Consider the following 22,429-nt stretch of genomic DNA (forward strand, 5'->3'; position numbering starts at 1 on the left):
TTGATTTTTTTTTAATAAGATGTTTGATATCTAGATCTAGTTGGTAAAAATACCACTGCTGGACAGGACCTTTGTTTTCCAATGCAGCTGAACTCGAGACTAAGAATGATCAAATTGGTTCATTCCTTAAACCTCAATTACTTCAATCCGTAAATGCATATTGCTTATGCTTCATGAACAACAATGTGAAGAAACTTCAATGTATCAATGTACTCTTTGCGTAAGCACTGTACAATTGGGTCACAAAATATATAAGTAAATATATAAGTAAACACTTGAAAATGCAATTTTAAAAAATTGTGATTACAGTTATTCTCTCTTTCTTCAACATGTAGTTGTCCATGGCAACGTTCAGATCCGTGACTGGGCAAAAGAGAAACAAACAAGAAAACAGTCGTCAGATGCAAAAAGAAAATTACCTTCTGAAGCATGTAAGACACGTCTCTGCTGGTTTTTTATAAATCATCCTAATGGATGTCCTCGAACTGCAGAAAAGTGCCCATTTGCGCATGGAGTAGAAGAGCTGAGACCTCGTACAAGCAGCAAAAAAATAAATTAGGGCCTGAGAGTTGTGCTCCTGACATTTATGGACAAAATATTGTGTTCAAGAATAAAATATGTCGTTTTTATATAAAATGCCTCCTGTTCATTCCTAACAACAGGATTTTGCTGTAGCAGGGCATCTACTGGCATCTGTCGTTAGTTAGACTTACCCTTGCATGTTTATGTTTTTAACATTTTTGCATGGCAAGTTGCTGAAAGTGCGAGCTGATAACGTCGCAGCAAGTGAAACAGGGCATCTGGGACCTGAGTGAACAGGGCAACCAACAGGGAATATCCTTAACCAATCCGATTGAAGGATTATGAAATAAACAGCGCAAGGACTGAGAAGGAAGTATAAATTAGAGTGGGTGAATTCAATGTCAAATCAGATACAGAAAGAGAAATAGAGAGAAACAAAGATTGGATTGAGAGAAAAAAAAGAGACAAAGGAAAAGTTTTTTTTTAATTAAAATTTAACATTTTGAAAATCTCCAACAATTTTTTAAAAATTCGTTCATGGGATGTGGGCGTCGCTGGCGAGGCCAGCATTTATTGCCCATCCCTAATTGCCCTTGAGAAGGTGGTGGTGAGCCGCCTTCTTGAACCACTGCAGTCCGTGTGGTGACGGTTCTCCCACAGTGCTGTTAGGAAGGGAGTTCCAGGATTTTGACCCAGCGATGATGAAGGAACGGAGATATATTCCAAGTCGGGATGGTGTGTGACTTGGACGGGAACGTGCAAGTGGTGATGTTGCCATGTGCCTGCTGCTCTCATCCTTCTTAGGTGGTAGAGGTCGCAGGTTTGGGAGGTGCTGTCGAAGAAGCCTTGGCGAGTTGCTGAGTGCATCCTGTGGATGGTACACACTGCAGCCACTGTGCGCTGGTGGTGAAGGGAGTGAATGTTTTGGGTGGTGGATGGGGTGCCAATCAAGTGGGCTGCTTTGTCCTGGATGGTGTCAAGCTTCTTGAGTGTTGTTGGAGCTGCACTCATCCAGGCAAGTGGAGAGTACTCCATCGCACTCCTGACTTGTACCTTGTAGATGGTGGAAAGGCTTTGGGGAGTCAGGAGGTGAGTGACTCACCGCAGAATACCCAGCCTCTGACCTGCTCTCATAGCCACAGTATTTATATGGCTGGTCCAGTTAAGTTTCTGGTCAATGGTGACCCCCAGGATGTTGATGGTGGGGGATTCGGCAATGGTAATGCCGTTGAATATCAAGGGGAGGTGGTTAGACTCTCTTGTTGGAGATGGTCATTGCCTGCACTTGTCTGGTGCAAATGTTACTTGCCACTCATGAGCCCAAGCCTGGATGTTGTCCAGGTCTTGCTGCATGCGGGCTCAGACTACTTCATTATTTGAGGGGTTGCGAATGGAACTGAACACTGCAATCATCAGCGAACATCCCCATTTCTGACCTTATGATGGAGGGAAGGTCATTGATGAAGCAGCTGAAGATGGTTGGCCCGAGGACACTGCCATGAGGAACACCTGCAGCAATGTCCTGGGGCTTAGATGATTGGCCTCCATCAGCCACTACCATCTTCCTTTGTGCTAGGTATGACTCCAGCCACTGGAGAGATTTCCCCCTGATTCCCATTGACTTCAATTTTACTCGGGCTCCTTGGTGCCAAACTGTCAAATGCTGCCTTGATGTCAAGGGCAGTCACTCACCTCACCTCTGGAATTCAGCTCTTTTGTCCATGTTTGGACCAAGGCTGTAATGAGGTCTGGAGCCGAGTGGTCCTGGCGGAACCCAAACTGAGCATTGGTGAGTAAGTGCTGCTTGATAACACTGTCGACGACACCTTCCGTCACTTTGCTGATGATTGAGAGTAGACTGATGGTGCAGTAATTGGCTGGATTGGATTTGTCCTGCTTTTTGTGGATAGGACATACCTGGGCAATTTTCCACATTGTCGGGTAGGTGCCAGTGTTGTAGCTGTACTGGAACAGTTTGGCTAGAGGCTCAGCTAGTTCTGGAGCACAAGTCTTCACCACTACAGCCGGGATGTTGTTGGGGCCCATAGCCTTTGCTGTATCCAGTGCACTCAGCCGTTTCTTGATATCACGTGGTGTGAATTGAATTGGCTGAAGACTGGCTTCTGTGATGGTGGGGATATCGGGAGGAGGCCGAGCTGGATCATCCACTCAGCACTTCTGGCTGAAGATGGTTGCAAACACTTCAGCCTTGTCTTTTGCACTCACGTGCTGGATTCCACCCATCATTGAGGATGGAGATGTTTACAGAGCCGCCTCCTCCCCTTCGTTGTTTAATTGTCCACCACCACTCGTAACTGGATGTGGTAGGACTGCAGAGCTTTGATCTGATCCAGCGGTTGTGGCTTCGCTTTGCTCTGTCTATAGCATGTTGCTTCCGCTGTTTAGAATGGATCTAGCAGCTCAAAACTGGGCATCCATGAGGCGCTGTGGGCCATCAGCAGCAGCAGAATTGTATTCCAGCACAATCTGTAACCTCATGGCCCGGCATATTCCTCACTCTACCATTACCAACAAGCCAGGGGATCAACCCTGGTTCAATGAGGAGTGTAGAAGAGCATGCCAGGAGCAGCACCAGGCGTACATAAAAATGAGGTGCCAACCTGGTGAAGCTACAACTCAGGACTACATGCATGCTAAACAGCAGAAGCAACATGCTATAGACAGAGCGAAGCGATTCCACAACCAACGGATCAGATCAAATCTCTGCAGTCCTGCCACATCCAGTCGTGAATGGTGGTGGACAATTAAACAACTAATGGGAGGAGGAGGCTCTGCAAACATCCCCATCCTCAATGATGGTGATGATCCGGATTCTTTCCCCTCAGTCTGGTTCAGTAAAAACTGAAGTCGAATACATTTTAAAGTTCATCACAACTTTAATAGCAGGTCTTAGTCTGTAGCTTCAATTCAGATTCCTAAGAGAATCCGAACGATTCTAACAGAATAAGGAGACAAAGACAAAGACAAAATCTTATACCTTTATACAGATCGATAGGGGTTGGAACATCATTAACACAAGAGTCAACACCAATCATAAGCCGGGCACAGGTTGCCATGCGAGGTTACATTATTGCCGGCCAATCATAGATCGTCCATGTGCTGACCATGTTGCTGTTAGACATCAAAGGGGATACTTCCTCACCTTCCAACTTGGAATGTTCTTCCCTGTTCCTTCTGTTCCTTATCTCCCAACCTGGAATGTCTTTCAACTTTGGCTAAGCTTGTTACCTATATTGATCTGCCATAAACATGGAGACATTCAGACCAGTCCTTGAATCACATCAAAGACTCGACATTGATGAGACAATGCAAACCTGCTGACTACGCAAACATATGGCCCAGCAGGAGGCCAGGCCACCTGTACCAATCTCAGTTACTAACTAATTAACCCTTTCTAACCAATTTGCATTCTGCTTCTTTGCCACGTAGGCATTTTAATATTTTACCAAAAACTGACCACGTAGGGATTCTCAATGGCGGAGTCCAGCACGTGGGTGCAAAAGACAAGGCTGAAGTGTTTGCCACCATCTTCAGCCAGAAGTGCCGAGTGGATGATCCATCTCCGCTTCCTCCCGATATCCCCACCATCACGGAAGCCAGTCTTCGGCCAATTCGATTCACTCCACGTGATATCAAGAAACGGCTGAATGCACTGGATACAGCAAAGGCTATGGGCCCCGACAACATCCCAGCTGTAGTGCTGAAGACTTGTGCTCCAGAACTAGCTGCGTCTCTAGCCAAGCTGTTCCAGTACAGCTACAACACTGGCATCCACCCGACAATGTGGAAAATTGCCCAGGTATGTCCTGTCCACAAAAAGCAGGACAAATCCAATCCGGCCAACTACCGCCCCATCAGTCTACTCTCAATCATCAGCAAAGTGATAGAAGGTGTCGTCGACAGTGCTATCAAGCGGCACTTACTCACCAATAACCTGCTCACCGATGCTCAGTTTGGGTTCCGCCAGGACCACTCGGCTCCAGACCTCATTACAGCCTTGGTCCAAACATGGACAAAAGAGCTGAATTCCAGAGGTGAGGTGAGAGTGACTGCCCTTGACATCAAGGCAGCATTTGACCAAGTGTGGCACCAAGGAGCCCTAGTAAAATTGAATCGGGGAAAACTCTCCAGTGGCTGGAGTCATACCCAGCACAAAGGACGATGGTAGTGATTGTTGGAGACCAATCATCTCAGCCCCAGGACATTGCTGCAGGAGTTCCTCAGGGCAGTGTCCTAGGCCAAACTATCTTCAGCTGCTTCATCAATTACCTTTCCTCCATCATAAGGTTAGAAATGGGGATGTTCGTTGATGATTGCACAGTGTTCAGTTCCATTTGCAACCCCTCAAATAATGAAGCAGTCAGAGACCGCATGCAGCAAGTCCTGGACTACATCCAGGCTTGGGCTCATGAGTGGCAAGTAACATTTGCGCCAGGCAATGACCATCTCCAACAAGAGAGTCTAACCACCTCCCCTTGACATTCAACAGCATTACCATCGCCGAATCCCCCACCATCAACATCCTGGGGATCACCATTGACCAGAAACTTAACTGGACCAGCCATATAAATACTGCGGCTGCAAGAGCAGGTCAGAGGCTGGGTATTCTGCGGCGAGTCACCCACCTCCTGACTCCCCAAAGCCTTTCCACATCTACAAGGCGCAAGTCAGGAGTGTGATGGAATACTCTCCACTTGCCTGGGTTGAGTGCAACTCCAACAACACTCAAGAAGCTCGACACCATCCAGCACAAAGCAGCCCGCTTGATTGGCACCCCATCCACCACCCTAAACATTCACTCCCTTCACCACCGGCGCACAGTGGCTGCAGTGTGTACCATCCACAGGATGCACTGCAGCAACTCACCAAGGCTTCTTCGAAAGCACCTCTCAAACCTGTGACCTCTACCACCTAGAAGGACAAGAGCAGCAGGCACATGGGAACAACACCACCTGCACGTTCCCTTCCAAATCACACACCATCCCGACTTGGAAATATATCTCCGTTCCTTCATCGTCGCTGGGTCAAAATCCTGGAACTCCCTTCCTAACAGCACTGTGGGAGAACCGTCACCACACGGACTGCAGTGGTTCAAGAAGGCGGCTCACCACCACCTTCTCAAGGGCAATTAGGGATGGGCAATAAATGCTGGCCTCGCCAGTGACGCGCATATCCCATGAACGAATAAAAAAAAGTGTATACTTGCTGAAAAAATGGTATTAAGGAAAAATAAATATTAAGTACCAAGTGGGCAATGTACGATCTTGGATTTGTTGCACCATATTTCCATAAAAGAAGCTTAACTTGTGGGTAATGCTGAATTTTGGGGTGCAAAATCATCTTCAGTGCTTGTGCCCAGGTTTGACCCCGTAATGATGCAGAAATCATAGCTCATAAATCGAGAAAAAAATCCTCTACTCCCTCATCACAACATCCAGCTTTTAACTATTCCAAGGTTTTTTGTTTCCACTACCTTACCCTATTCTGCATTCAACGAACTTCCTGACATCAGATCTTGATTTGCCTTTTGCCAGTTTGAACCTATGCCTCCTTGCCTTATTGTGATTGTGAAACTTGAACCAGTGTCCCAGATTTACTTTTCTATACCATTTACTATCTTATATACCACTTTGACGTCTCTTAGTTATCTCCTTTCAAGGATAAAGGACTCAAATTTCTCCATTATTGTAACTCAATACTTGATGTCAGTCATCAGTCTTGTTGCTCTTCTCTACACTGTTACTAATGCTTGAATCTCTCCTTTGTGTCCCTGTAACCAAAGTTAGACACAGTACATCGAGTATAGAGCACATCAACAGGCCATTCGGCCCAACAGATCTATGCAGGCGCTTATGCTCCACACGAGCTTCCTTCCTCCCTCCGACTTCATCTAACACTATCAGCATACCCTTCTTTTCCTTTCTCCCTCATGCTTATCTAGCTTCCCTTTAAATGCATCTATGCTATCTTCCTCAACTACTTCTTTTGGTAGCACATTCCACATTCTTATCACTTTTTGGGGTAGAGAAGTTTCTCCTGAATTCCCTATTGGATTTATTGGTGACTCTCTTATATTTATGACCTCTAGTTTTGGACTCCCCCACAAGTGGAAACATTTTCTCTACGTCTATCCTATCAAACCCTTTCATTTGAAAGATCTCTATCTGGTCACCCCTCAGCCTTCTCTTTTCTAGTGGGGGAGAAAAAAACCCAGCCTGTTCAGCCTTTCCTGATAAGTATATCCTCTCCGTTCTGCTATCATCCTTGTGAATCTTCCTTGCACCCTCTCTAATGCATCTACATCGTGCCTATAACATGGAGACCAGAACTGTGCCCAGTACTCCAAGTGTGGTCTAACCAAGGTTCTATACAAGTTTAACATAACTTCCCTATTTTTCAACTGTAGCCCTCTAGAAATGAACCTGGTGCTTGATTTCCCTTTTTATGGCCTTATTAACCTGCATTATTACTTTTAGTGATTTGTGTATCAGTACCCCGAGATCCCTTTGTTCCTCTACCTCATTTAGACTTGTTATCCAAGCAGTATGTGGCCTCTTTATTCTTCCTACCAAAATGTACCACCTCACACTTAGCTATATTGAAATTTATTTGCCAATTACATGCCCATTCTGCAAGTTTATTACTGTCTTCTAGCATTTTGATGCATTCTTCCTTTGTACTAACTACACCCCCACAATTTGGTGGCGTCTGCAAATTTTGAAATTGTACTTTAGATTCCCAAGTCCAAATTGTTAACGTACATTGTGACTAACGGTAGTTCCAGCACTGATTTCTTGTGGAACACTACTCCCCATCTTTTGCCAATCTGAGTAGCTACCCTTAACCCCAAATCTCTTTTCTGCTTTGTAGCCAGCTTGCTATCCGTTCTGCTTAAAGGGGTTGTGGGACTAGAGCACTATAAAGTTTGAGCATGACGTCCTCTAACTTACAACCTACTGATTTGGCTATATAGTTCAGCATTCTAAAACAAAAATAAAATTTTGCAGTTGCTGGAAATCGGAAATAAAAACAGAAAATGCTGGAAGTAAGCGAGTGGTAAATCTATGGAACTGACTCCCTAGGGAGATGGTGGAAACAGAGTGTTGATTTGTGAAAATGCAAATTAGATTTTTCAGAAAATAATTTTTTGGGATACAGCACATGAATAATTTGAGACATGACTTATTGTAAGTGTTGCATTGTTTGAGAAGAACAGGTAACTTTGGACCTATGTTTCCCAAAACTTTCCACCACCAGGGGTTTTCCTCACCTCATGTATGGGTCTGTTGTAGACTAATTGATCGAGATTGATTGCCATGATTAGTCAACAACTCTCTTATTGTTGTATCATGCAACTACCAGGATGGTAGAAGATGAACGAGATGGGCCTCGGCTTTTTTTTGTGTAGCAATTCGGACGTTCCTATGGAAACACAGTTATGATGAAGGGTTATTTCTAGTGCACAGCAAAGAACTTCATTTTGATTTCTTTCTACATAGCTTTTATAATCAAAATCCTTTAGTTAATAGTCCTTTGCTGTTTAGGTTTAATGTTTTTGTTTTTTTAAAGTTTGTTTCCCCCTCAAGTTTTGATGCCATCTTGTTTTGGCCCGATATTAAATAGTAAAAGGGTAATTAAATGAAGGGTGGGGCCGATTAGGACAAGAAAGACCTTCTTGCGAAGGCAGAGGCCATGGCTGAGATACAAAATGAATACTTTGCACCAGTCTTCACTAGAGAAGATGATGCTGCCAATGTAGCAGTAAAGGAGGAGGTAGTAGCAATATTGGCTAGGATAAAAATAGATACAGTGGAGGTACTTAAAAGGTTGGCAGTACTCAAAGCACAAAAGTCAACCGGTCCAGATGGGATGCGTCCTTGGTTATGGAGGGAAGTAAGGGTAGAAATTGCGGAGGCTCTGGCCATAATTTTCCAATCCTCCTTAGATATAGGGGCGGTGCTGGAGGATTGCAAATGTTACACCCCTGTTCAAAAATAGAGAGGGATAAACCTGGCAATTACAGGCCAATCAGCCTAACGTCGGTGGTGGGGAAACTTTCAGAGACAATAATCCGGGACAAAATTAATTGGCACTTAGAAAAGTATGAGCTAATAAATGAAGGTCAGCAGAGATTTGTTAAAGAAAAATCGTGTTTGACTAACTTGATTGAGTTCTTTGATGAAGTAACAGAGAGCGTTGATGAGGGTAGTGCGGTTGATGTGTATATGGACTTTCAAAAGGTGTTTGATAGAATACCACATAATAGACTTGTAAGCAAAATTAAAGCCCATGGGAGAGACCTGAGGAGTGCATGTACACAAATCTTTGAAAGTGGCAGGACAAGTTGAGGAGGCTGTTAAAAACCATTTGGGATCCTGGACTTTATTAATAGAGGCATAGGAAACAAAAGAGGGAAAGTTATGCTAAACTTCTATAAAACACTGGTTAGGCCTCAGCTGAAGTATTGTGTTCAATTCTGGCACCACACTTTAGGAAGGATGTCAAGGCCTTAAAGAGGGTACAGAAGAGATTTACTAGAATGGTACCAGGGATGAGGGACTTCAGTTATGTGGAGAGATTGGAGAAGCTAGAGTTGTTCTCCTTAGAGCAGAGAAGGTTTGGATGAGATTTGATAGGTGTTCAAAATCATTAACGATTTTAATTGAGTAAATAAGGAGAAACTCTTTCCAGTGGCAGAAGGGACGGTAACCAGAGGACACAAATTTAAGGTAATTGGATTAAGAATCTGAGGCAACACGAGGAAACAATTTTTCATGCTGCGAGTGGTTATGATCTGGAATGCACTCCCTGAAAGGGCAGTGGAAGCAGATTCAATAGTAACTTTCAAAAGGGAATTGGATAAATAATTGAAGGGAAAATATTTACAGGGCTTTGCGGAAAGAGTAGGGGAGTGGGACTAAATGGATAGTTCTACCAAATAGGTACGATGGGCCAAATGGCCTGTGTTGTATGGACTGTTATGCATTCTTGCCATAAGGAACCACCTTGGTTTGGTTCTCTGTACTCTGGTCAGCGATGAATCTCAGATTCAAAATTATAGATTTTGCACAAGTATTGATACTGTTATGTATTGGGGTCTTTTAACCTTCTTAGCCTAGATTATTTTTCATGTGGGTGAATCCCAACTTCCCATACCTTTGAGAGTATATGTCCTTGCCTTGAGATCTAGGTAAGTTTTCAGTAAAGCATCTGGGAAATGAACAGCAAACCCCATTGATAATTGGTTTTAGTTACTGGGCTTGTCCCTTGCTAAAATCTCACTCTGGTCTTCAAAAGCAATACAGCATCATCTTAGACCTCATAATGTTTGAAATGTTAAGCCGATTTATTTTACAAAAGCTGAACAAGTGCATTAATAGTTATATAACAGTTATATATTTACAGTAGACAACCTTTGACCTAACTCTTCAAATGGACATAATAGTAAAAGGATTGCAACTCTAAGGACTAAGCTAATCTTTATAAATAACTTTTAAATACATACAACGGAGGTGATTTTCAACTGCTGGCCACCTGATTCTTATCCCATTGACGCCTGATGTGATTTTCAGGCAGGCTGTAAATGGACGAGCAGCCTGAAACACGCAGGAGGTTGCCAAAATATACAATTTGAGGTCCTATGCAGGTTGTAGGCCCCCAAGTCCAATTTTAAGGTACAAATGGACAGAGTATGCACTGCACAAGCTCCGTTCATTTGTACCAGGCAACGAGCAACCTAACCAATGGCCCTTAAAGGGTCAGTGGCAAGAAGCAAACGGTAGTGGTCGACGGGTGTTTTTGTGACTGGAAGGCTGTTTCCAGTGGGGTTCCGCAGGGTGCCTTGCTTTTTGTGATGTATATTAATGATTTAGACCTAAATGTAAGGGGCACGATTAAGAAGTTTGCAGATTATACAAAAATTCCGTGTGATTGATAGTGAGAAGTAAAGCTACCAATGGACTGGTCAGGTGGGCAGAAAAGTAGCAAATGAAATTCAATCCTGAGAAGTGTGAGGTAATCCATTTGAGGAGGGCAAACAAGGCAAGGGAATACACAATAAATGGGAGGATACTGAGCGGTGTAGAGGAACAGAGGGACCTTGGAGTGCAAGTCCTGAAGATAAAGTGGTTTAAAAAGGCATTCGCGATTCTTTCTTTTATTAGCCGAGGCATAGAATATAAGAGCAGGGGGGTTAGAATTATAGAAAGTTACGGCATAGAAGGAGGCCATTTGGCCCTTCATATCTGTGCCAGCTGAAAAAGAGCTATCCAGCTTAATCCCACTTTCCAGCACTTGGTCCATAGCCCTGTAGGTTACGGCACTTCAAGTGCACAGCCAAGTACTTTTTACATGAGTTGTGGGTTTCTGCCTCTACCGCCCTTTCAGGCAGTGAGTTCCAGACCTCCACCACCCTCTGGGTGAAAAGATTTCTCCTCAGCTTCCCTCTAATCCTTCTAAATCTATGCCCCCTGGTCACTGACACCTCTGCTAAGGGAAATAGGTCCTCCCTATCCACTCTATCTAGTCCCATCATAATTTTATATACCTGTTGAGGTGCAACCCGTTCGGCTTGTATAGGTCCCACCTCCCCAGAACCGGTCCCAGGAATCTAAAGCCCTCCCTCCTGCACCATCTCTCCAGCTACGCATTCATCTTCTCTATCCTCCTATTTTCATAGTCGCTAGCGCGTGGCACCGGGAGTAATCCAAAGGTTATGCTAGAACTCTATAAAACACTAGTTCGGCCACAGCTTGATTACTGCATACAGTTCTGGTCACCACGTTACAGGAAAGATGTGATTGCACTAGAGAGGGTACAGAGGAGATTTACGAGGATGTTGCCAGGGCTGGAGAATTTTAGCTATGAGAAAAGATTGGATAGGCTCGGGTTGTTTTCTTTGGAACAAAGGAGGCTGAGGGGTGATTTAATTGAGGTGTATAAAATTATGAGTGGCCTAGATAGAGTGGACAGGGAGGACCTATTTCCCTTAGCAGAGGGGTCAGTGACCAGGGGGCATAGATTTAAAGTAATTGGTAGAAGGATTAGAGGGGAGCTGAGGAGAAATTTTTTCACCCAGAGAGTGGTGGGGGTCTGGAACTCACTGCCTGAAAGGGTGGTAGAGGCAGAAACCCTCAACTCATTTAAAAAGTACCTGGATGTGCACTTGAAGTGCCGTAACCTGCAGGGCTACGGACCAAGTGCTGGAAAGTGGGATTAAGCTGGATAACTCTTTTTTGGCTGGCACAGACATGATGGGCCGAATGGCCCCCTTCTGTGCCGTAGCTTTCTTTGATTCCATGACCACTGGAGGTCGCTCAAAAAACAGCCGAGGAAATTTTTAATTTTTTGTTGGTGGGGCCGGAAGGAGCAGGAGTGTTCGCGGTTGCTGTCAGCCTGTTCAATCCTCCCTGCTCCTCCCAGATCACCAACCCCCTCTCAATCCTCCCTGCTCCTCCCAGATCACCAACCCCCTCTCAATCCGACCAGCGTAGCATGAGCGCAGGCCAATTTTCCGCCCTTTGGCAACCGGCGAGCTGCAGTAGCATGCTCGTTTTGTGCTTGCAGCTCGCTGGCAGCAGTCAAATGAGGCCCAAACTGGAAATGGTTTCGGCCTCCCAAAGTCAGCTTTAGGTGGTGAGCTCCACCGATATTATTCCTATTTCAGGCAGAAGTCGATCGGCCCCAGCATTTCTCCTTAATTTAAGAAATATCAAACTGACTTGTACTGAATGGTTGCTTCTCAGACATCGAACTGTCTCCTTTCATGGGATTTTCCCACATTTAACCAGAACAACTTTTTTATATCCTGGATTTTGAATATGTGACCTCTCAAAATCAAAAATGAACTATCAAGTAAAAACTGAACCAATGACAGAGCACTGTTTAAGTTGAATTATTTCACTCTCCAGCCTGAAATGTTGTATTGGGATAGGCTTTAAAACTGCTTATTTATTGTGATTGTATTTAAAGAAACAGCCACAAAATCAAAACCTGACAAAAAATGCCTTTTTGTCACAGGCATACAATATTTATGCTACCTCCTGGAGCTGGATTGGTGTTGTGAATTTTGGTTTGTACCCCTGATGATTGCGATCAGCTCTCAGTTGGGTCTTTAGAAGTCTGAGAGAGCAGCATTGCAATACTCATGATGTAAATCTACTCAGTTTCGATGGTTGAATTAGTAGCAGGTTAATACTATAAATGGGATATCCAGCACTTCTCTCCTCTTTTTGAATAAGATTGCAATTTGCTTATGTGAATTGTGGTTTGCTTAAAGGTGATTAATATCCCTAATTATGACACATTATAATCAGACAAATAGATAAAAATGATACAAACAATTGTTTGTATAATTAACATTAGCCATGCTGTGGCTTTGAGACAAACTTGTGGCAGAATTTCCAAAGAGGTTCTCCCGATCTCGAGCGTAAATTATGGCGGGAGATCAGGAGAAACCCCACAGAAATTCCAGGTGGCTGTGTCTTAAAGGAGAGTTAAGTTTTTAAGAGTGTCGATTCCCTGGCTATTTACTCAAGGAATTCTTCACGTGATAGCTACAAAATCTGTTGAGAGTCGTTAATTAAATGTCTTCAATTGATTAAATCTTCAAACAAGCCCACTATTTGTGAACAATCTGTTACTTCAACTACCTAAAACAAAATTGATTGCAAAAAGTAAATGGCAGACTGCTGTGAAAATCTAAATATATTGCTGTTTAAGTAACTACACCCGGACATCCTTAATTTTACTGTCATCTGCGTTATTTTTTTATTTTTAAAAGAATGAAACTATCGGCATGTGATGTTTAATGATAGATTCATCTGATGGTTTGGGGCAGAATGTGCAGATGCGAAAGGGATTTTAGCAAAAGGAAATGCCAATTTTGCTGCTGGTTAACCTGTTAATGGGCAATTAATGTGCTAAATGAATTTAAGTCATTGATAAGGCCAAGTAAAATAGCTTCATGAGGACTTTGAATGCTTATTGTAGTTTAGTCTACAAAATGAATATATTTTAGATATTTAATGGGTGCAAGATTCATGCATGTCCAGGATCTCTCCCTAAGCAGGTAAAGGGAAAACAATAGTGTTCCATTGCCTTGGAGGCAGAAGACTATAAAATTAAACTGATCCAATTTACCTAACACAATACCCTTTAATACCTTTATGTAAAAACCATGTATTGTGCTACAGTGTGTAGAAGCGCTTACTGTGGACATTCTAATGTTTTTATTTTAAAGAAAGATTAAGATTTCTTTGCAGTTTTTTAAGTAGTAAGTATAAATTGGATAATCCTATAAAACATCATGTACTGTGCCTTGTTATATTTTGCGATTTTTATTTACCTTAGGAAATAAGAAATCTTAAAAAATAAAGTGGCAGGACACGCAAGAAACATGGCGATCGTGAGACTTCTCATTCAGAAGGCCTCGGCTCCCATCATACTTGAATGCACTGGATCCCTCAGAAGAGGTAACTGAAATATTGGAGGCAATATATTCTATTCTTCCAGATAACTGAAGAAAGGTTAAGATATTTTCGCAACAGTAAACGAAGAGGGCAAAGCATCTTTCAGTCTATTGTGTGTTATTGTTCTCTTGATACAGACAGTAAAATAGATGAGAATTTGCTAGTGTCCCCTGGGTGTCTTTGTTTTCCGGTTCCCCACGCAGCCTCCATCCTGTGTTGTGTAGCACAAGTTTTTTCTAAATGCTGTCTCCTACCCTTCCTCACTGCAGGCGATGCTCTATCACGCAAGTCTCTTCCAATTAAAGAAACCTCCCTGTTGATATGAAGAGGGTTAAGAGAAGATTCTCACTTTTTCATTCTCTTTGATTGAAATGTTACAGTCATAAATAATTCTGAGCAACAGGAACGGAGTGTCCTGTCAGGGAGCTACACTGTCTTCCTATTAATACCCATGGCCACCGTTTGAAAATGTCACTTAGAAAATCGAAGCTGCACAAATGGAGTTTACAGTCTTGAACAGCAAGCAATCCACAGACCTGACAAAATAGTGGATGCTTGTTTTTTTAAGCATAGCCAATAATTACTTTTGACGTTCGACTCGTTGAATTTTGTTTTCTACTCTTTGGAACCATGGCCTTTTGATTCAACATGAATTACTAAATCGACGACAAGAGTGAAACATTCCTATTTCAAGCTAAAATTAGAAAGAAAATGGAAAAAAATAAAAAAGCCGTTTCTGATTTTACTATAATACAACTATATGTTCGAATTGAACTGCACAACAATTATTGCACACATATTCAGATGAAAAGAAAGTATGCTGGACAGGAGTGAAACTGTCGCATAAAGAAGGCTGGCCAATCTCGCAAATGATTTGAGTGCGTCCGGATACTACTCAAAAGCTATGTAAACGAATTAATAAACCAAAACGCATAAGCAAAACCATATTGAAACTATCATATAACAAACATTTTTAAATCATCAAAATAACCAAATCATATTAAAAATAATCCCTTCCCCAAATCCTTTGTGCATGATTCCTAACTGCACAAATTTGCATAAACTTGGTAATCACTGCACGTACATTGGCCATGTTCCTCCTTCACGATGCACTTCATTGCAGGATGGAGGCTTATTTTCTTTAAGAAAATGTTTTGAAACTTAAGAAAGGCACATGCTGAAATTCCTCATATTAGTGTATTCCTCTTAATTCACTCACAATTAAAATCATCTGATAATTCAAATTTATTTTTAGCAATAATTCCCCATTTGCTGTATTGTTTATGTTGCTTCATTCAAATTATTGGATTCATTCAAATTTTCGAGTGCAAAAATTATTTTGAATTATCAAGAGTTGACGATAAATAGAACAGCATATGAACCATTTTTACATGAACTGTAAAACGATGTCGCTACATTTCAGATGTTACAATATCCGTCAGACTTATTGTGATCTCATTTAATCACTGAGGTGTAGTTTACAATATCAGAATGTTTTCAGGACATGTTGATTTCACGGCATATAAATTTTTCACCACTCTTGCTTCAGACCAATGCTAAGTTAGCTAAAATATGTAGGCCTCTTGAATCCTCAAATATGTGTATGTACATATTGCAGATCCAACATCTGTAGACAATCAGCACTATTTTTCCCATGCTGACTTGGCACAGTAAGGAATAGGAAAAGTGATTACACATGTTTAAATGCAATAAAGCCATGCTGACATGCAAATTGGACTTGGCAGATCCTATGCACAGACTGAGGGTACACATTTGGAAAGAGAATGTGCCATAAACCATCATGAGACATAGAGGCGGATAATTTGAAGGTGAGTTATATTAGTCACCTCACAGGATTCCCACTCCTGCTCCTCCTGGCACCACAAGAATGAAGAGGAACATACCTCTTTGGTCGTGCCGCCAGCTGATACTGGTCGGAGTGTGCATGGTGACCAAAAATATCATCACCACTATGCACATCATAGGACCACAATTAGCATTTTGAATGGGCCTACTGCCTGGCTTAGGGCGCCGCTCAGGACGCCTAGCGGTAAGCCCGAGGGAACATTGCCGCAGCCACAGCAACAGTGGTAACTGGACCTTAGGTCATTGCCCACCACATTCAGGGCACTAATCTGTTTCCACCTGGCAGGGGCCCTGGAAATTCAGACGAAGGTATGGTCTGGTGCAAAGTTTGAAAAACTTAAGAGCAATCCAGCTGACATGGTCCTTTTGCATGTTCGAATTGAAACAGCTTTTGCTGGCATTAAATTGTAGCAAAGGCTCACGTTTTAAATGGATCTGCAGGGCATGTCCACATAGGGAAGAGTTTAATAAACAGCGGGAACTGAATCAGTAAATCTGTAACTGTAATTATTGCCTGATGTGCTCAAAGCACCACCCAGGGAATCATTAATCAGGCATTTAGGCAAGCAGGCATTTCAGAGCAATAAGATATATTCTCTTATGCAATTCTGTTTTTAGATAGATTGATGCAATAGACTACAGGTTCAATTCTTTATCCAAATAGAGTATCTGCCAGAACATTGAAATCTGAGCATTATCTCAAGTGAGCAAACAAACATTATAAGCCAATTTATACATAAAGTGAATGGCAAGGTTCTCTGGATCTGAGAGATCAGAAGTATTTAGTGGCATGTACAGCCTAGAATTTCCTCACCTTTTTCGCTGTAAATATTGCGTAAGAGCAGCATAATGCTAATTTTTAGTGACAAAACTCGGGTGCAAGTGATTTCTGCTGCTTTTGCACTGAAAAATCACTACATGCGAGTTCCCTCACTCTTTTTGGCCTCTTCCCCCATCCACTTTCTAAACTCTGTACAGCTTATTTCCATAGCTCTGCCCTCCCATCCAACAGCATACCTGACACAAATTTCCTGCTTTTACTCCAACGGTGCGCTGGCGTTGATTTATGCCCAGATATAACAGACTCAGCATAGCCCCTGTCACCCCCAGAGACACAACTACCAGTAGCTTTATGCCAGGAGCCAGCTGACACCGTGCCAAGAGACATCTGAGTCCCATGATCCTTCAGGAGCCCACCACTTCCCACCTTCCTGGCTCTCAGGGCACTGTTAAATACAGCACTAGGATAGGTAATAGAACGGCACGTCTAGGCACCAGGATGATGCCTGGTATTAGGAAGCAGTTGAGTAGTTGTTTGGCTGTATCTGGCCATTGATCACATCAAGTTCAAAGTACACTTAATTTGCTCATAGTTATTCATTGAGGCTGCTTTGTACAGTGCCATAGCTGTATGACGGTTGACTGTGCACTTATTCTGTTCTAGGTTATTGATGGAGACCTGTTTGTCTTTGCCCATTTCTGTATTAATGTTCAATGTGCGCGTATTCTATTCTATGGAGGCTAGTTTGCATTTTGAAACGAATGTATTCAGGTTGAATGTGCAATTATTTTCTGGTTTATTAATCATGGTGTAAGAATATACAGGATTCCTGCAAGTATTGAATGATCAATATAATGTAAAATGTCCAGAATGTTATGTTTAAACCTGCACGTGTGCCTACGTGCAGAGCCGAAATAATCTAGCTTTTGCTTGATACAGCTATGTGAGTTCTGGGTGATCATGGCCACAGCACGCATTTGAAACCAGGGCAGTCTGCAAGAACATTGGACAGGAGTAAAATGACGTGGAGATGCCAGTGATGGACTGGGGTTGACAAATGTAAACAATCTTACAACACCAAGTTATAGTCCTGACACATTCACCTGACGAAGGAGGAAGCCTCCGAAAGCTTGTGATTTTCAAATAAAATTGTTGGACTATAACTTGGTGTTGTAAGATTGTTTACAGGAGTAAAATGGACATCTCCTGCTTGGCCATATTAATCAGCAGACATATCAGCACCATTCCACATTGTGTATGGAAGGTATCCCATCTTCTGTTGCGAGGGGTTAATGGCCAGAACAATGGGGGGACAGGAACTAGTGGATAGACCAGTCCCGAAATCACATTAACTTCCTGGGATAGGTCTAAGGCATCTCATTATCTATTGAAATGCCAGACAGGTTAAATTGATTAACAGTTGAACAAACCGGATGGCAATTACCTATCGATGGCAGACAGGAAAACATCAGATGAAATTGATTGGCAGTTAATCAAGCAGGATGGCTATTGTACACACAGTTCCTTGTACGTGATCAGACAGCAGTCACATCACTCATGAGGGGGCAGTGATGGCAACATTAATAGCTAGAGCGAATTGCACTCCTACCGATTGGCTCTCCAGAGAGAAGAGCAACTGAGGAGAAACCTGATTGGTGTGGTGCAATTTCTGTGTCCTATGGGTTAAAAGCAGGACCACACTTGCAGTAAGTGTGTAGGATCCAAACTTGGAGTCACGTCCATGGGGAGGTAGAATCAAAGCAACAGAGGAAGGCGCAACTTGTTGGGATGAGTTGGTGAATGAGGCACGGGGTCATAGAATCATAGAATCATAGAAGTTACAACATGGAAACAGGCCCTTCGGCCCAACATGTCCATGTCGCCCAGTTTATACCACTAAGCTAGTCCCAATTGCCTGCACTTGGCCCATATCCCTCGATACCCATCTTCCCCATGTAAATGTCCAAATGCTTTTTAAAAGACAAAATTGTACCCGCCTCTACTACTGCCTCTGGCAGCTCGTTCCAGACACTCACCACCCTTTGAGTGAAAAAATTGCCCCTCTGGATCCTTTTGTATCTCTCCCCTCTCACCTTAAATCTGTGCCCCCTCGTTATAGACTCCCCTACCTTTGGGAAAAGATTTTGACTATCGACCTTATCTATGCCCCTCATTATTTTATAGACTTCTATAAGATCACCCCTTAACCTCCTACTCTCCAGGGAATAAAGTCCCAGTCTGTCTAACCTCTCCCTGTAAGTCAAACCATCAAGTCCCGGTAGCATCCTAGTAAATCTTTTCTGCACTCTTTCTAGTTTAATAATATCCTTTCTATAATAGGGTGACCAGAACTGTACACAGTACTCCAAGTGTGGCCTCACCAATGCCCTGTACAACTTCAACAAGACATCCCAACTCCTGCATTCAATGTTCTGACCAATGAAACCAAGCATGCTGAATGCCTTCTTCACCACCCTATCCACCTGTGACTCCACTTTCAAGGAGCTATGAATCTGTACTCCTAGATCTCTTTGTTCTATAACTCTCCCCAACGCCCTACCATTAACGGAGTAGGTCCTGGCCCGATTCGATCTACCAAAATGCATCACCTCACATTTATCTAAATTAAACTCCATCTGCCATTCATCGGCCCACTGGCCCAATTTATCAAGATCCCGTTGCAATCCTAGATAACCTTCTTCACTGTCCACAATGCCACCAATCTTGGTGTCATCTGCAAACTTACTAACCATGCCTCCTAAATTCTCATCCAAATCATTAATATAAATAACAAATAACAGCGGACCCAGCACCGATCCCTGAGGCACACCGCTGGACACAGGCATCCAGTTTGAAAAACAACCCTCGACAACCACCCTCTGTCTTCTGTCGTCAAGCCAATTTTGTATCCAATTGGCTACCTCACCTTGGATCCCATGAGATTTAACCTTATGTAACAACCTACCATGCGGTACCTTGTCAAATGCTTTGCTGAAGTCCATGTAGACCACGTCTACTGCACAGCCCTCATCTATCTTCTTGGTTACCCCTTCAAAAAACTCAATCAAATTCGTGAGACATGATTTTCCTCTCACAAAACCATGCTGACTGTTCCTAATTAGTCCCTGCCTCTCCAAATGCCTGTAGATCCTGTCCCTCAGAATACCCTCTAACAACTTACCCACTACAGATGTCAGGCTCACTGGTCTGTAGTTCCCAGGCTTTTCCCTGCCGCCCTTCTTAAACAAAGGCACAACATTTGCTACCCTCCAATCTTCAGGCACCTCACCTGTAGCGGTGGATGATTCAAATATCTCTGCTAGGGGACCCGCAATTTCCTCCCTAACCTCCCATAATGTCCTGGGATACATTTCATCAGGTCCCGGAGATTTATCTACCTTGATGCGCGTTAAGACTTCCAGCACCTCCCTCTCTGTAATATGTACACTCCTCAAGACATCACTATTTATTTCCCCAAGTTCCCTAACATCCATGCCTTTCTCAACCGTAAATACCGATGTGAAATATTCATTCAGGATCTCACCCATCTCTTGTGGTTCCGCACATAGATGACCTTGTTGATCCTTAAGAGGCCCTACTCTCTCCCAAGTTACCCTTTTGCCCTTTATGTATTTGTAGAAGCTCTTTGGATTCACCTTTGCCTGATCTGCCAAAGCAATCTCATATCCCCTTTTTGCCCTCCTGATTTCTCTCTTAACTCTACTCCGGCAATCTCTATACTCTTCAAGGGATCCACTTGATCCCAGCTGCCTATGCATGTCATATGCCTCCTTCTTATTTTTGACTAGTGCCTCAATCTCCCGAGTCATCCAAGGTTCCCTACTTCTACCAGCCTTGCCCTTCACTTTATAAGGAATGTGCTTACCCTGAACCCTGGTTAACACACTTTTGAAAGCCTCCCACTTACCAGACGTCCCTTTGCCTGCCAACAGACTCTCCCAATCAACTTCTGAAAGTTCCTGTCTAATACCATCAAAATTGGCCTTTCCCCAATTTAGAATTTTAACTTTTGGGCCAGACCTATCCTTCTCCATAGCTGTCTTAAAACTAATGGAATTATGATCACTGGTCCCAAAGTGATCCCTCACTAACACTTCTGTCACCTGCCCTTCCTTATTTCCCAAGAGGAGGTCAAGTTTTGCCCCCTCTCTAGTCGGGCCATCCACATACTGAATGAGAAATTCCTCCTGAATACACTCAACAAATTTCTCTCCATCCAAGCCCCTAATGCTATGGCTGTCCCAGTCAATGTTGGGAAAGTTAAAGTCCCCTACTATTACCACCCTATTTTTCTTGCAGCTGTCTGTAATCTCCTTACATATTTGCTCCTCAATTTCCCGTTGACTATTTGGGGGTCTGTAGTACAATCCTATCAAAGTGATCTCTCCCTTCTTATTTTTCAGTTCTACCCATATGGACTCAGTGGGCGAACCCTCGGATATATCCCCTCTCACTACTGCCGTGATGTTCTCCCTAATCAAGAACGCAACTCCCCCTCCTCTCTTACCTCCTGCTCTATCTTTCCTATAGCATCTGTACCCTGGAACATTGAGCTGCCAGTCCTGCCCCTCCCTTAGCCATGTTTCAGTAATAGCTATAACATCCCAGTCCCATGTACCCATCCATGCCCTGAGTTCATCTGCCTTGCCCATCAGACTTCTTGCATTGAAATAAATGCAGTTTAATCTAGACTTCCCTTGGTCTTTGCCCTGCTTTCTCAGACCATCTGTCCGGTCATGTTCTGTACACTCTCCCTTACTGCCTTTTGTTTCTGTCACCACTTTATTTCCCACTGACTTCCTGCATCGGTTCCCATCCCCCTGCCACATTAGTTTAAACCCTCCCCAACAGCACTGGCAAACACTCCCCCTAGGACATTGGTTCCAGTCCTGCCCAGATGCAGACCGTCCAATTTGTACTGGTCCCACCTCCCCCAGAACCAGTTCCAATGGCCCAGGAATTTGAATCCCTCCAGCTTGCACCATCTCTCAAGCCACGTATTCATCTTAGCTATCCTGTCATTCCTACTCTGACTAACCCGTGGCACTGGTAGCAATCCTGAGATTACTACCTTTGAGGTCCTACTCTTTAGTTTAACTCCTAACTCCCTAAATTCAGCTTGTAGGACCTCATCCTGTTTTTTACCTATATCGTTGGTGCCTATATGCACCACGACAACTGGCTGTTCACCCTCCCCCTCCAGAATGTCCTGCAGCCGCTCCGAGACATCCTTGACCCTTGCACCAGGGAGGCAACATACCATCCTGGAGTCTCGGTTGCGTCCGCAGAAACGCCTGTCTATTCCCCTTACAATCGAGTCCCCTATCACTATAGCTCTGCCACTCTTTTTCCTGCCCTCCTGTGCAGCAGAGCCAGCCACGGTGCCATGAACCTGGCCACTGCCACCTTCCCCTGGTGAGCCATCTCCGCCAACAGTATCCAAAACGGTATACCTGTTTTGGAGGGAGATGACCGCAGGGGACCCCTGCACTGCCTTCCTACTCTTCCTCTGTCTGTTGGTCACCCATTCACTATCTCCCTCAGTAATTTTTATCTGCGGTGTGACCAACTCACTGAACGTGCTATCCACGACTTTCTCAGCATCGCGGATGCTCCAAAGTGAGTCCATCCGCAGCTCCAGAGCCGTCAAGCGGTCAAACAATAGCTGCAGCTGGACACACTTCCCGCAGGTGAAGGAATCAGGGATACAGGAAGGAGCCCTGAATTCCCACATCCTACAAGAGGAACA

The 22,429-nt window shown here is 43.5% G+C and overlaps 1 protein-coding gene across 1 annotated transcript in view; it reads left to right on the forward strand.

Annotated features, from left to right (window-relative positions):
• The window catches only part of trmt44 (tRNA methyltransferase 44 homolog), a 41,536-nt gene extending 40,900 nt beyond the window's left edge, over positions 1–636 (forward strand). Inside the window, exon 11 of the mRNA XM_067991077.1 lies at positions 336–636. Within this exon, the coding sequence (XP_067847178.1) occupies positions 336–559 (224 nt within the window). The 3' untranslated portion in view covers positions 560–636. The remainder of the gene's footprint in view (positions 1–335) is intronic.
• The last annotated feature ends 21,793 nt before the right edge of the window (positions 637–22,429 follow it).

The sequence above is a fragment of the Heptranchias perlo genome, chromosome 1 (assembly GCF_035084215.1).
Source record: "Heptranchias perlo isolate sHepPer1 chromosome 1, sHepPer1.hap1, whole genome shotgun sequence".
Lineage (NCBI taxonomy): Eukaryota > Metazoa > Chordata > Chondrichthyes > Hexanchiformes > Hexanchidae > Heptranchias > Heptranchias perlo.